General features: G+C 37.4%; 3 protein-coding genes across 7 annotated transcripts; 1 reads left to right on the top strand and 2 right to left on the bottom strand.

Moving 5' to 3' along the window:
• The first annotated feature begins 320 nt into the window (after nucleotides 1–320).
• Nucleotides 321–1898, top strand: LOC103933911. Of its 2 annotated transcripts, none has more exons than XM_048566550.1 (2): nucleotides 321–944; nucleotides 1376–1898. In XM_048566550.1, exons 1-2 carry the CDS (start codon nucleotides 339–341, stop codon nucleotides 1409–1411), a joined length of 642 nt encoding a protein of 213 aa, XP_048422507.1. In that variant the 5' UTR covers nucleotides 321–338; the 3' UTR covers nucleotides 1412–1898. The 2 variants fall into 2 exon arrangements, with proteins under 2 accessions (XP_048422507.1, XP_009341888.1); XM_009343613.3 differs by having other exon boundaries at nucleotides 321–1005.
• A 1828-nt stretch (nucleotides 1899–3726) lies between these two features.
• LOC103933912 (GDSL esterase/lipase At4g10955) lies at nucleotides 3727–6391 on the bottom strand. Of its 4 annotated transcripts, none has more exons than XM_009343615.3 (3): nucleotides 6236–6391; nucleotides 5710–5815; nucleotides 3727–4985 (listed from the first exon to the last, which is right to left on the bottom strand). In XM_009343615.3, exons 2-3 carry the CDS (start codon nucleotides 5769–5771, stop codon nucleotides 3989–3991), a joined length of 1059 nt encoding a protein of 352 aa, XP_009341890.1. In that variant the 5' UTR covers nucleotides 5772–5815; nucleotides 6236–6391; the 3' UTR covers nucleotides 3727–3988. The 4 variants fall into 4 exon arrangements, with proteins under 4 accessions (XP_009341890.1, XP_048422496.1, XP_018499664.1 ...); XM_048566539.1 differs by having other exon boundaries at nucleotides 6131–6384; XM_018644148.2 differs by having other exon boundaries at nucleotides 6105–6245.
• A 2776-nt stretch (nucleotides 6392–9167) lies between these two features.
• Nucleotides 9168–14440, bottom strand: LOC103933913 (dynamin-related protein 5A). The gene is made up of 16 exons (XM_009343616.3): nucleotides 14115–14440; nucleotides 13663–13726; nucleotides 13404–13511; nucleotides 13047–13148; nucleotides 12461–12511; nucleotides 12314–12375; nucleotides 12134–12224; nucleotides 11881–11945; nucleotides 11064–11258; nucleotides 10809–10928; nucleotides 10605–10675; nucleotides 10262–10487; nucleotides 10110–10160; nucleotides 9731–9959; nucleotides 9463–9602; nucleotides 9168–9353 (listed from the first exon to the last, which is right to left on the bottom strand). The coding sequence occupies exons 1-16, from the start codon at nucleotides 14241–14243 to the stop codon at nucleotides 9225–9227; spliced, it is 1833 nt and encodes a 610-aa protein (XP_009341891.2). The 5' UTR covers nucleotides 14244–14440; the 3' UTR covers nucleotides 9168–9224.
• Nucleotides 14441–15048: the final 608 nt, after the last annotated feature.

The following is a 15048-nucleotide window of genomic DNA, read 5'->3' as shown; positions in this document are numbered from 1 at the left end:
GAATTTAAACTATCGATCAGGTTTGACTCGAAGACGTAAATTTAAAAAAAAAAATTACCCTCCAAAATTTATAAAACATAAAAGAAAAAGACAAAGTCTCTCTCTCTCTCTCTCTCTCTCTCTCACAATTTCGTTCTTTTGTCTCAACTGCCAACAAAGACATCTTCCCATCACTTTCATCTTTCCCACATTTTTTCTCACCCCCTCACTCTTTCTTACCACTACAATAATACAATCCCACGTCCAAACACTCCCCTAAATTCCCTCTCTCTCTCTCTCAAAGATCCCACTACTCCACCGCTTCTCTTAATTCCCCAATTAAGCTCATTTAATCAACCATGAGCAAGCCTCAGCGGCCTCAGCGGCCCAAACCGCCGCCGTCCGGCCGTACGAACCTCGCCTCCTGCATCGTCGCCACCATCTTCCTAATTTTCGTCGTCATCGTCATCCTCATCGTCTACTTCACCGTCTTCAAGCCCAAAGACCCCAAAATCTCTGTCTCCGCCGTCCAGCTCCCCTCCTTCTCCATCCAAAACTCCACCGTCAACTTCACCTTCTCCCAATACGTCTCCGTCCACAACCCCAACCGCGCCGCCTTCAGCCACTACGACAGCACTCTCCAGCTTATCTACTCCGGCAGCCAAGTCGGGTTCATGTTCATACCCGCCGGCAAGATCGAAGCGGGTCAGACGCAGTTCATGGCCGCCACCTTCGCCGCCCAGTCGTTCCCGGTCTCCGATCCGAATCGGGCTTCCGGGATGGTCCAGAACCCACTGGGCCCCACTTTCGGAGATGGGTTGAGCGGGTTGAGCGGCACCGGCGCCGGACCCGTCGGTTCCACGATGCAGATTGAGTCGCGTTTGGAGATGGGGGGTCGGATTCGGGTCATGCACTTTCTTACCCACCATGTGGAGGCAAAATCTAGGTGTGAAGTGTACATTGCTGTGAGTGATGGATCTGTGTTGGCTTTTCACTGTTAGCTGTTGGTTTTCTTTTTTTTATTTGGTGAGTGAAATTGGAAAGAGTAGTTTTTTCTGTAGATTTTGCCAAAATTGGTAACTGGGGTGTCCAATTTGTTAGCCCCAATCCATCAATGGAAGTGTAAAAAAAGTAGTAATTTTTGACAATTAATTTCGCTGGAGCTATATGTGGTTGTGCATCGAGTTTTTTGTATTAGTGGGGGAATTTGGGTGTTTCTCTTTTTGTGTTTTTTAACGAACGAAATAAATTACGCTGACAGTTGGGAGAGAAGATTAAGCATCACAATTTGTTAACAAAAATAATTGATGGGTGAGAATCGAATTTAAATTCTGCATTTATAAGTGAAGAAAAATACCACTAAATCATAGTACTAAATAATTTTTTTTTGTGTTAGGTGATTGTAATTCATAAAGTTGAAGCCTTTAGCTAGAAGTCTTGTTGGCCTTGAGCCTTGAAGAGAAGGGAAGGTGGGAACAGTTGAAGAGGTGGCTTTTTGCTTTTGGCCTTTTGTTTTCTGGAGTTTGATGAATGCTGAGGCTTAGAGATTAATTAGTGTTTAATTAAAGGTTCATATTACTATAATCCTAATTTTCTAGTGCTGCAGTTGGTTAAGTAAAAAAAAATAATTGGCCAATTACTTGAGGGATTTATTAAAGGTGTGATTTAAGGTAATGGATCCCAATTCCAAGGTCCCAATCATCAAGTTTAGGATCCCATCTGTGCCTATGGCCTGGGGCCTAATTGTGTCGGTAAAATTATGTAAAGAAGCGTAAAATGCGGGTCCTTGTTGAGTTAATATACTCACCGGGATAAGTGAAAAGTGCATGAATCTACCGAGGAAAACTTACTTGGAACGAAGTTATATGGGAGTATTTTACTTACCACTATAAATTATAGGAATGTTCACGGTTGTCTTATTCACATTTTTTTTTTTTAATTTTTCACATCTTTTGTTAATTTTTATCTTTTGATTTTTTTTTCAATTTATTCGATCCGACGTTTCAAAATGAAGAGAGGTGTGTGGAAAGTAGAAAGGGATGCGAAGACAGCATATCCCCTATGTTCGATACACATTTAATCATTTGCCACGTGTTTTTTTATTTGATCTTGGTTAACTTTTTTTTAAATTAAAAAAGAAACATTTAATGTGAAAGTTAATTAGACGTAAGTGAAATGACACATAGCAGATGATTAAATGTTTAATGAACATATATTATAGTTATAGTGATGAGCAAAAATGCTCTCAAATTATATCAGTATGTGTTTCGATCTTTCAAAATACAATATATAATTAGGTTAAAAAACTATTAGAATAAAACTGCATGCGACTGTCAGAAGAAATTTACAATGAGATGAAAATGTGTGATGCTCAAAGCTAATCATACATTTTAACTTCTGCACATAGAAAAGTGTGATTATTATTATTATTATTATTTTAAAACAAAGTGTGTGATTAGTTTGATATACTGTTATCTTAACATTTTCTTACAAGGACACAAAAGTCCTTGTAAGTGTGAACCATAGCTAGTGTGAGAGAACGGAAACATAAAATTAAGCCAACCAGTAAATGGTAATTGAGTAAACATAGTCATGGGATATTCGGAATGGAAAATGCTTTAGCAAGTAACAATTCATGATTGATTTATTACCAATAAAGAAGACAACGCGAAATTGGGGGTTGCGGCGGTTCCAACAGAATCTTTTCTGGATCCCTTTGTGAGAATTTCACAAATTAATGAATCGTGTCATTGCATCATACATTATGTAATTAATTTTTGTCATATATTATTATGTCCAATTTTAAATAAAAAAAATTTAAAATAATTTTAAACCTCACAATATACAATAAACGAATACGATTTACGAAACTTCAAAAATTTTCACAAAAAGGATCCGGACTCCTGGCAGTTACCAAAGAGAAAAGCAAACAGAAAACTGGCAGCGGTTGAGTGGAGACCCAAACAGTGGACAGGACTCCAGCCATGGTCATGCCATTGGGATTCGATACTGCTTTTTGACTATTTCCACGTTTGTTCACACACTGTCCCCGTTACGAAGGGTAAAAAGAAAGAAAGGCAACTATTAAATTGTTTGCCTTATCACTCACACGTCACCTGTGTCCGGAAAATCAGAGAACCCATCAGCACGCCGGAATGCCTCAATCGGTCAAAGAAAGGGGTAGCCGTGGATTTCTATGGAGCATCATCTAGGAACAAGAAGGTTCAATCGAGTAACGAATTCATAAGTGGTCCAAGGAAATTTAAAGCTTGCTTCTACAATTTTAGGGTTTGTTTAAAAATGTTTCTCTATAAAGTGTTTTTATTAATATCGCTTCAATCAATAGCAACAACTCTGCTTTGACATAAGTTAATAATTTGTCGTTGAAAAAGAAAAAAAATAGAAGGAAGTTACATTTTTACAGAGTATTTCTATGTTTACCAATTATAGAGGAATCAAAATAGCAATTGATGTCTTGTAATAAAAAGAAGGAAACTTCAATGAAAAGCCTCGGTACTGTTCACTTTAACGAAAAACCACATTTTCACACTAAAAAATCAATCATGGTGTTATTCACTTTACCTTTTATTTTGTCCTTATCGTTAAAACTCAAAGTTTTAAAGTCATTTTCATTAGTTTTCCTTAAAAAGAATTCAACTCTTCATTTTGAAGGAATTGGATCTTTTCGAGAAGTGCAAACTTTCAAAGTTTAAGATAAACTAGCATACAAAATAATGTACCAGGGCATCTTCGTAATCATTGTGATTTACATTCCAATCAAATAAATGAATAAACAACTTATGTAGAATCAATATCGTTCATACTCCGATCAACAAAAACTTTAGTAAACAGCTTCACACTATCAGAACCAAACAGCCTCCCAATTGCTCTTCTTCCTCATTTCTTTGCTTTTTTCTTTCCAAAATGATGGCTGATGTAAACAAGCTTGGAGGCTTCTTTACTGCTCACACAAAGATACTAGCACACGGCAAAATAATAACACCGAAAACTATTTGTATTTGTGGACCTCGGAAAGCAATTGCAGGTCGTCTCTCCACCATTGGTGAATTCCATGGGCTTCTTTCAGATCCCTTGAAGGGGTTAAATTAACTGTCAGGTTCGCCGAAGGAATGAGGTGCAATGGGGGCTCGGGCGCTGCTTTCTTTCCCATCGCGTGCATCAGTAGACCCCCTAGAGAATTCTGAGTTGCTAACCTCTCAATGGCCCCTGCTCCAATGTCCTCCATCTTCTTCCTGTGTTCGAAATACCCTATATATTCAGAGCAGATGTCATCAGATGGATTGACAAATAGACCAGGGAACCATGCAGCTAGAGTAGTGAATGGTTCATTTTCTGGTCGACTTCTGTGTTGATGATGTTGTTGTTGTTTAGCCTTCATAGCAAGAGTGAGTCCTGCAGTAATCACACTGCCTGCAATCCGAAGGCCATGCTTCACTCTCTTATCCTTAATCCTCTCTATTGGGGCCGACACAAATGGCGGATTGAAGAGAAAAGATTTGAGATAATTGCCAGAGCTAGCCATAGTTTTTCCAGCAAGCATTGCCATGGCTGACCCCAAGGAGTGGCCAGCTAACCAAACATTTGAAGGACCTGATGCAGCAACCATATTTCGGACAGCTTGCATAGCAATCTCAAAGCGAGATGTCCTGTGAAGTCCATTTCGGATCACCTCAATATCCAACTCAAGATCTCGTGAGACTGAGTCATACTTCGTTATGGTGCCTCGGAAAGCAATTACATAACAAGGGCTTCCTTCCGATGGATGGTTACAAAGAGAGGGTGGAGGTTTAAACTCATATACGGCACCAAAGATAGAGAAACCAACATCATCCACAAGCTTACGGAGCAGCTTAAAATGGAAGAACTCCCACCAAGGAGGAGCAAGGGCCTGGGGCCCTTCTCGTTCCTCTTGGCGGTCCCGTTCAAGAATGTAGACACCCTCAACCAAACAGGCAGCAACAGATCTTTGATGCTGAGTATTCTGCCTGCATAGGATGGCACAGATTTTAAATCCCATATCATCTTTCAAATTCCAAAAGAAGGAAAAGGTAGCCGCTGAGAGACAGTAGTGGAAGCAGTGGAATTCCAGACAGAAACAATTCCCAACTTGACCAACATTGACAATGGATAGACTAGTACACAATCAACTCAAATTTCGTGTATGAACTTTGTACAAGTAAAGTTTATCGTGCAAGTTAGAAAGAAACTTGGAGATATTACGTACCACATGGAAATGTGAATAACTGCTAGATATGACACTAGTGCATCTAAGTGTCTAGGCAAGTTGCATAGCTCGTAAAGATATACATAACGCAAAATAAAAGAACAACAGATAAGTCTCAACACAAGTCTGCATATGAACTGCATAGTCAATTATTCAAATTAGAAGAGACATAACATATGGGATACGATTCATATAACGACGCCATTGTTTCATGCTGGAAGTGTTTTTCTAAACAAGTTCCCTCGAATTTGGCCAATAAAAACCTTGTGTCAAATTACAAGGAATACAAAACCCTTGAATCGATGACTGCATAATGTGACAAGCATACAACTTCACAAAACAAGGAAACAGCTCCACACCATCCATTCCTCATACGGCTTTTTCATTAGTTTAACTTCCTCCATACCATTTGGGTAAAAAAAACTTCATCTATCGAAAGAAATTGCGTGTGTGTTTGTTGGGGGGGAGGGGGTTTAAGGTCTCACCAGTCAATGGAAGTTAGGAGCAATGGTCCTGAAAGGTCGAAACTTTCCCTCTCCGACGCCATTTACACCATATACCCTACTCTCCCCGATATCCTCCAATGCAGTTCTGCATTCCGCAATTCCACAAGGAAGTCAGTACTCATCAAATATATATATAAAATACAAAATACACTCCAAAGAAATTGAGATGCAAAAACAGTACGAACCCAATTCGTGGTTCGTACTTTTTGTCTAAGTCGACTTAAGATCCGACCACAATCCATTGACTTTCATAATTTTGAGATTAATACTGATTAAAAACAATGAAAACTATCAACTAAGCCATAAACTCAGAAGATTTATACACAAAAATCTGTCACAATTTCTCAAAGAAACCCAGAAAATGCAAAACTTACAAAATAAAGCAGAGAGGCAAACATACAATCAAAATGTGGTAAACTCAAATGGGCAGATAAATAATTGGAAAATGAGAAATTAATAAAAAATAAAAAAGGTAGGTTGGAGAAATGAGAGAGGCTGATCTGACCAGGGGACTTTTGTTGCTAGAAAGGCTGAGGGGTTTGGTGAATTCGAACGTTAAAGTGTCAGCGTCTCTTGCTTATCGGAATTTGAGATCCCAACTACCTTGGGTCGGGTTTGGATCCTCAAACTGTTAAAATCGACCCGCTTTGGAAATCTTGGTCCCCCCTCTACTTTCTACCTTCTGTTGTAAAATCGACGATGTGTGTACAGTGGAATAAATAAAACAAGACATAAAATTTACGAGGTTCCTCTACAGTCAGTGTGACTGGAGTACGACCTCAGGCAGCAGTGATGCTTTCATTATAATTTGGAATAATAGGAGTACAAAGATAACTCTATATATTCTCTCATCTCCTCTTCCTCTCTTTCTCTTCCCTCATCTCTTTCTCTTTGTGCTCTGTATTAAAAGCATACGGAGTGCTCTATTTATAGAGCAACTTCAAGTACACATCTTTGACAATATAATCTTTCTTCATCTCCCAAGTCAAGATTAATTTTATAGGCATTGAAAATCTACCCAATGTCTTCAGTTTCTACGTGAGCATTCATTACCCACTAGACTTTTCAACACCTTCTAAGTTCTAACCATTTTTATGGGATTCTAGGCTATTGGGCCTACCTGTTATGTTCTCAACGGTATGTCGTTCGCTCCCCCTCCCCCGACGGCCAACGAAGACTTTTCGCATTTTTCATGGACTAATGTCATGTTTGAAATTAAAATAAAAAAATAATATATTATATATTTCTCTGTAAATATTACTCTCTGGAAATTTGACATTACTCCTTGAAACTATATTATCTTTAATTAAAACTCATCTTCTTTTATTTTCTTGACTAAAGCTCATTGACTAGGGCTCCAACTAAGCAAATTCTTTAATTAAATTTGACTTTTCAAATTGTGTATTTTTCGAATGCCTAAGCTACCCTTATTAATACTTGGGTTGAGTTTTTGGATCAGTTCCTTGTTATATCTATTTAATTAATTATATTATTTTACATTTGACAAAAAATATATATATTTTATTTTACAAAATATTTCATGCCATTCATTGTATATTCAATGTATTAACCTTCAAATTGTTATAAGGTGCCGATTGAAAAATAATAATACTAATTTCGTGATTTTGTGCATTAAATATACAAGTTAATTTACCTACAAACACAACAATAGACCTAAAACAGCTTCGGTAATTGCATATATACTTCAATCCCTAATGCACAAAACAAAAGCTATATGTTCCACGCAAACAAAATAGTCTAATTTACCTATATGATTTATGTGCATTAGATTTCAAGTTTATTTAATTGCCTACAAGCCCAAACCCACAACATTCAAACATTATCTAATATCACTATTTTTTTTTTGGAATAGGTAAATTAAAGTAGGTAAATTAGTATAATATTTTATAAGTAGGTATATTAATTTGTATGTAGGTAATTACATGATTCAAACAAATTTTTTTTTTTTCGTACGAGATATGTCTATTTTTTTAATATGGTAAGTTAATTTATATATATATTACTAATACTCATGATACAAGAAAGGTAAATATCTGTATGGGTTTAATTGCTCATCATAATTAGGCTGAGTAATAATATTTATTGACCAAATTAGGATTTTGTGGCATAAGTTGTAAATGTGTTGTAATAGTTGGTTACATATTTGTCTATGACACACTCCGACCCGGAATGTCCACTAGGATCTCGAATTGAGTTGTGTTGGCCGATACCTGGAAGGTGACGAAGCCATAAAGTGTGATAGTGTATAAAATGTGAATAAATTAAAACCTAAAAGTGTTTAAGTACACGAGTGCGCGTGAAATGGGTCTGACCGACTAGGAAGTTATCGTGTGAGTTCCCAGAAACAAAACTATAAGGGTGTGGTTGGGGCCCAAAACGGACAATATCGTGCTATGGTGGTGGAACGGGCCCGGGATGTGGTGAGGGCCCAGGCTAGGATGTGACAGTCTACATGGCAGTCTATTTGAACTTTGGGTTTTATTTGAATGTTTAAAATTAGGTGAGTTTTTGTTTGGAAAATAAGAGTTTCAAACTTTCATTGGCCTATATCAAAATAACCCCATTAAACTAACTAAATGGTCATAAACACGAACCGTTCCATTTACTTTTAATTTTTGTTGTTTACTTAAAAGATTCAAATTTCAAGTATTTACTAATTTTCCTTGTGGATGCTGTTGTAAAGATTTATGGCGCTAGATGGCTGGTCACTGTCCCAATTAATCTTTAAACATTTGAAAATTAAGAATTGACGCTTAAACCTGCTTAGACGCCCATTAGCCCGCCTATGCCCTGTTGAGCCATCCGCATAGGTCGCGATTTTCACTTAAACAAATAATAGATAACTTTCATTTTGCATCTTATTTCTTTAATAAATTGAAAAAGACTTGTTTTCCATGTTTTTAATATATTCTAATACTTTATAATTTATATGTAATTTTATTTTATAATTTATGTATCTCAATACAAATTACATTGTTTTTTAAGCATAGTAGACATTTATTTATATGTTATATAATAAATTAATTAAAATTTAAAAAACCGCCTATAACCCCACCTAAGCACTAGACCCCCGCTTGCGCCTAGCGCCTTTTATATCTTTGCTTGTGAAAGCATTTTGTTGAGTATATCCCCTAAAAAGCCCAACATGCAAGCTTATGCTTTTTGGCACCTAAAAGCATAGATTAATTTGCAACTCACAAGCATGCTCAAAGCAGAAACAAGTTGAAGAAAATGGCACATCAGAAGCAGATCATAAACTATAAAAATGTTTCTGTTGAAAAAACAAGTATAGCGACATCAAGTTAAAGATTGCATCACCTCTCGCCAATTCGTTACTACATGATCAAAAATTAACAGAATGCCTCCAAACTCCGCCTAGACACCACCCCACCACCCACCAACCCCACCCCCCTCCTCTTCTCCTTCCCACCATTACAACTAAATCGTAAATCACAGATGTGCTGCACGCACATCTACTTCGCCCAAGCAACTGAGTCGATTTCTGCTTGCGCACTCCTGTATAGCTCCAGCCTCTTTGTTATGGCAGAACGCCTCTCCATTACTGCCGGGTCCTCATTCAGTAATGACGACAACTTCTTTGTCTGTGCAAAAAAATTCAGAGTCAATCTACAGTCTAACAGTTGCTCTCTACGAGAATGATCAATTTTCACCACACAATAAGAAATGATGGGTTGGAGAAGTTGTACTTACCTCCAGTTTTCCCAATTCGATGAAGAATTCGTCAAGTAAGGCTCGTTTTGCCTCTCGGACTTGACAATAGACCACAGACTTAGGAATGGAGTTACGCAAACTTACACATACCATATTGACATAAGCCAAAACCGTGGTCCCTGTTTTATTAAGAGAAAAGAATATACCAAGAGAATAAGGTGTCTAGATATTGGTTCAATAGAAGAGAAAGCAAAGTTTAACCGACATAGAATACATGCAAGGTTAATTTTTCATTCACGAGACTCACCAATCCGCCTGAGATATGAATCGTTGTATCTGTCAAAAATTGAATGTGATGGGTTTCCACCCTTCTCAACATCCTGGGGAAGATTACGGAAGAAATCAGCCGTCAGGTAACTACATTCCATATCAACTAGCTGTAGTGTTGCCTTCTTGCTCTGTTCTCTCATTCTCTTGAGTGACTCAGTAGCTGCATTTGTCACCTCTAGTCTGAGAGCAGGATACTGCTTTAGCTCCTGTGAGATGACAAAGGCAGTGTTTATCCAAGATGAAAAAGAATAACAAAAAACGAGGAAATGGACAGAAAAACAAGACTAACACCAAAAGATAACAAAAGGACAGAAAAATCAACGGAAGCAACTAATCAAACATGGTTGTGAACATACTGGAGTCTCACTGATAGCCTTGCGAACCAGATCCTTCAAAATGATATGAACCTGGAATCATGGAAAATTCAAAATAACTCATCGAGTACAAGCAGCATGACAAAATAATTACCTAAATTTTGCACAGAAGAAAAGGTAAGCTATAATAATACCGCATCAACAGCTGCCTCAGCTGGACCTCTCATACTAACTATGGAGGATTCAATGAGCCGACGGTACCCTTGTTCGGGAGCTATAAGATGAGGTTGATATCCATCAGCTTCAGTAATGAGCTTTCGTATATTTTCCATTGAAAGTTGCTTGTCAAATTGCAATCTTTTCAGAGCAGCAGGAAGCTGATTATCAAAAACATTGTAAATTTTATCACCACCTGAACGCCTGTGGACAGCGAAGAACATAGTTTAAACCTACTAAATCAATAGAGTAACAGACAAAAGCCAAGCACCTCCGAGGCACTGTCCAATATTGTAAAAGATGATTGTGGTTGATACATACACGCCATCAAGGTGTTCTTTATATATCCCATCAAAAAGACGACAAATCTCCATGACTGTATACAGTTTACCCTGCAAGTCCAGATCAATCAATCAGTAGCAACTCTTGTAAAGGTTTAAAAAAGAGAGGTCAATCTTCATTATCACTTTGATTTTAAAAGCAAGACATTTCAAAAGGATACAATGAAAAACAAAGCAAACTTACTCCAGCGTCTGCAGAAATAGGCTTTCCAAGAAGACTCAGTTCAGTTTCAAGTTCAGCAACAGTCTTGCTAATTAGGGACTGGATGCCCGGAATTTTTGACTTAATTACAGTTTCCAAATGCTGAGGCAGTAATCATCACAAGAATTTAGTGAAAGCGACCAAGATTAACCCAATGGTAAATACAAAGGAGTTACTAACTTGATTTCTTGTTATAATATACTGAAATCAGATTGAAGTAGGGTATCAGTTGCCTACCTTAGAAAGCACTCTAGCTAGATGCTCAGAACCCATTCTGGGAGCAAGGTGCTTGTATTCTGGGGTGGTAGAAAAATACTCACATTCTCTACGCCTCGCAGCAATCATATCCACATTCTTGTTAATATCTGCTTGTGAGCGATTCACGACCCCAACCCAAGGAAACTTTAGCCGGTATGACTTTCCTTCCAATATCTAAGTAACCCAAAATAGGAGAAGAAAATCGGGATATAAAAATGCCAAATTTATGCAACTTCAATCTATAAAATAAGGGTATCCAAAATGTATGTATTGCCAACCACTAAAATATAAGATTTGCTACTCATTGTGACTTGAAAAGAGATTACATATGTATGTGTACATACATGCCTGATCTGGAGTGCCCACTACTGAATGTATGTCATAATTTAGTATCTACTCCATAAAAAAAATTTAAAGAACATCCCAAAACGAGGGAGACTAATTGGAGAGGTAGAGTTTAAAGACTTATGGTATATTTAAATACTCATAACCAAACCAAAAAAAATGTATGACTAAATAAACTTTTCATATCAATGGATATGAATCAGCCTAGATACCTATATCCTATAAGCAATTCTTGAAATATGTAGGTTTAAATAACATCAGATGATACAATGTACATAAATGTCTTTCTAAACCTTCTTCCACATTTTCTTAACTATAAAAAAGTCAAAGAAAGATCTTTTGGGCAATCAACCGAGAATTCTTTAATACTGTATACTTTCTAGCTTAATGGTTGATTACCAAATCATCCAGTCTCAAACACTGAAAACAAGACGTTGCTAGGCCAACTTACTTCAACTGCATCAGTACCCTTGTCCATAAGATCAATCTTTGTCAAAACTCCAAGTGTCCTGTCCCCTGCAAAAAAAATGGGAATATACTGAATCCTTCAACATCTACAATTTTCCAACGTGCTTTTTCAAGATAAAGTAGTCAACTGTGGCCAGGACTACAAGATATCACATTTCAGTATTGATATAATGATTCCTTCACTTAAAAATGGCAAGAGAATATTTACAATGTGTAGAAAACAGTATTGGGTTCACCTGTTGGATCCACTTCGCGAGAGATCCTAATTGCATCAGATGTGGCAAGGTCTTGATTGGCAGGTGAAATAGCTAGAATGATACAGTTGGGCTGCATCAAATGTTAATCAGACAATATGGTTCAGAATAGTTATAAAAAAAAAAAAATGAAAAGGAAAACGAGATTCCAGTGGATATTACCTTCTCAATGAAGGAGCGAACCATATTTTCAATGTCTTGCACAATATTATCCGACTGACCCTCTACATTCCCAAGAAAGCTTGTTAGAAACTGCATATCAAGTGCCTGCATAACAGTTGCCAAGTCTATGAGATCCATGACACTTACCAACAGCCACTTTTGTAAGCCCGGGAAGGTCAACAAGTGTCAAGTTAACAACTGCCAAGAATTAACAATAAAAATTGGTTCATCAGTAAAAGAGAAGATCAAAATATGCATACAAAAAACTACATTACATGAAAATGTTATAGTGTGGACATATTACAGAGAGGAAAATTCTGGACCCTAGTCCTAGATATTCAAATTTTATTAGCTGAGGCCAACGCCTTTATATTTTAAACACAATCCAAGTAAAAACATCTTTCCACTTTATCTGTTGTCTATTGTTTTGAAAAGAAATGTGAAACTATTATGTACAAGACTTTAGCAGACTGACGTTTATATTTAGTGGCAAGAAAGGCTGATATCATAAAAAGACATTTGACCCAAGATTTGTCTTATCACATTCAAACTAGTAATCAAACAGTCCATTAAACTTCATTTGAGTCCACCCCAACTGGTCCATGTTCCAAGATACATGGCAGAACCACATTCTCATTCCCATTCCCAAAATCATGATGCTCCAAGTTTTAGGTACTATGAACCGCCAATTTAAATAAATAGAAGCACACAAGTCAAAGATCGCTTATCTTACCATTAGGAGAATATATGCTAAGATGAATTGGAACGCTCGAGATTTGTTTGCTGAGGCCGGTTTCTCGATCTGTCTCGTCTGCAATCTCCTTTCTCACAGCAGCTGCACAGTTGACAAACATTTAAAATGAAATAAAAATACAGATAGCTCTGTGTGTATATTTGCACACTAACACAAATAAAATATACTTGGCCACAAAGTTTTCTTCTTTGTGATATGATTTTGATATTTTCATATCGGGAAAATCTTCTAAGAGGTGAAATATTTACTGAAAAATCTGGATATCAATAAAATTTAGTGGCACTGTAACATTGCACAAAAATGCAAACAAGATAGAATGAAGAGAAAGAAACCTACTAAAATCAGTGAACCTCTTCCTTGGAAGGTGGAGAAACTCCGCATATTCTGTGCTTCCTTCGTCAATCTTAATAAGTTGCAAGACAAGAGGACGCCTGGTAACAATTCCTACAAATATTTCCCCATGCATTATTTCCCAAACATCCAAGAACAAGAATCGAAAACAAATACCGCACAAATAGCTCTGAAATTGAAGTCACTATACTGAACGACTAAACCACACAAACAACTAAGATTGCCCAGGATTCACTAAACTTACCAGAACCGCGTGGTAAGAAATCCTTCCCAACAATGCTCTCCAAAACCGAAGACTTCCCAGAACTCTGCAGGATAGAACAAAATCATAAGCATACATTATATAACACCATCACATGAAAATATAACCATTCCCTCTACTTTTTCTTCTCGAATTGACTATTGTATTTGACATGTCTTATTTTCTTGTTTTTCATTTTTGCTCCTTCCAAATTGAGCTACTTTAAAGTTTCAAACTTTGAATCCAAATTTTTGTGGAACTGTGGAAAATCAAACGAATTTACAATTTGGCACCAATTTGTGCAACAGAGTTAAAGTAATTAAACCGAACCGCCATAACTAACACTGGAAATTACACAATCAATAACTAAGCTACAGAACGATGAACACAAGCAAAACTCATATGCATGAATCAATCGTAGAGATAAGATGGAAGGTGAGGGACCGTGAGCGGACCTGGCCACCGACAACGGCGATGGCGGGAAGAGAGTCCCAAAGAGTCGGTAATGCGCTATCTTCGCCGTGGTCACCTAGAGCAGTGCAAGCTCTCTGGATTTTGTTCACCAATGATATCAGGTTCTCCATTCTTGGCTTCGGCTATCGGTGGCGGCGGCGACTGCGGCTTCAGACTCAGGTCGCCAGGATATGAGGCGAGCCTCGAAACGTAGAGACGACGACGACGGGCCGGCCAGAGAGAAGAGGAGAGAAAGAGCGAGAGAGGAGAGCTGCTTTGAAATTTCGAAATGCGTTTGCGTTTTGAAGGGAGCGTTAAATGTTTGCTAGTGCGACGCGGTGAAAGAGCAGTTTGAGAGTGGAAACAAAACGACTTGCGTTGAATTGAACCTGAACTCGACGCGACACGATGCGAATCGAGTCGACTCGACTCGCTAGATTTGCGTCTCCGTGTCACTCTCCACTACTTGCGTGTTGCTGTGCCCGGGGACATTTTATTATAGTTTGTCCACTACAAATCATGTTGGTCATTCAGTGAAAATTTGTCAGTATTCTCGTTAAGTGAAGAGTTGGTTTGATAAAAATACTTTAAAAAAGGTGAACACATGGTTGTCCCAGATGACAATTTTATGAGGATATTAACTGATTTTTCACGTAATGATCAAAATATTTTACGATGGACAAACTCAGTGACCACTTCTATCGATTTTAATTGGTATGAACCAAATGAAGAATTATGTTAATCTTAGAAAACCTTTTTGGCTAAAAAGTATTTTCTTGTTTTTATTTATTTTTCTGGAATTCATGTTTTTATATAAGGAAAACTAATGAAAAGTCAAAAAAAACTTTAGTTTTTATGAAAAATGACGAATAAATGTGTAGTGAATAGTACCAGAGAATGATAAAAATATGGTTTTTCGTTAAAAGTGAATAGTAT

This window comes from the organism of the source record quoted next, unplaced genomic scaffold, assembly GCF_019419815.1.
Source record: "Pyrus x bretschneideri cultivar Hongxiangsu unplaced genomic scaffold, Pyrus_bretschneideri_v1 Contig42, whole genome shotgun sequence".
In the NCBI taxonomy this organism is placed as follows: Eukaryota; Viridiplantae; Streptophyta; class Magnoliopsida; order Rosales; family Rosaceae; genus Pyrus; species Pyrus x bretschneideri.
Note: the sequence above shows the minus strand (reverse complement) of the source record. Positions and strands in the feature narration are given on the sequence as shown.

Excerpts from the sequence above, each read along its gene's own strand:
- LOC103933911 (XM_048566550.1), top strand. The coding sequence starts at position 339 with ATGAGCAAGCCTCAGCGGCCTCAGCGGCCCAAACCGCCGCCGTCCGGC. Across the intron at positions 945-1,375 it reads GGTGTGAAGTGTACATTGCT|GTGATTGTAATTCATAAAGT; the intron begins GTGAGTGATGGA and ends TTTTTGTGTTAG.
- LOC103933912 (XM_009343615.3), bottom strand. The coding sequence starts at position 5,771 with ATGGCGTCGGAGAGGGAAAGTTTCGACCTTTCAGGACCATTGCTCCTA. Across the intron at positions 4,986-5,709 it reads CTCCTAACTTCCATTGACTG|GCAGAATACTCAGCATCAAA; the intron begins GTGAGACCTTAA and ends CATCCTATGCAG.
- LOC103933913 (XM_009343616.3), bottom strand. The coding sequence starts at position 14,243 with ATGGAGAACCTGATATCATTGGTGAACAAAATCCAGAGAGCTTGCACT. Across the intron at positions 12,512-13,046 it reads TAGCATATATTCTCCTAATG|TTGTTAACTTGACACTTGTT; the intron begins GTAAGATAAGCG and ends AATTCTTGGCAG. Across the intron at positions 9,960-10,109 it reads AGGCTATCAGTGAGACTCCA|GAGCTAAAGCAGTATCCTGC; the intron begins GTATGTTCACAA and ends GTCATCTCACAG.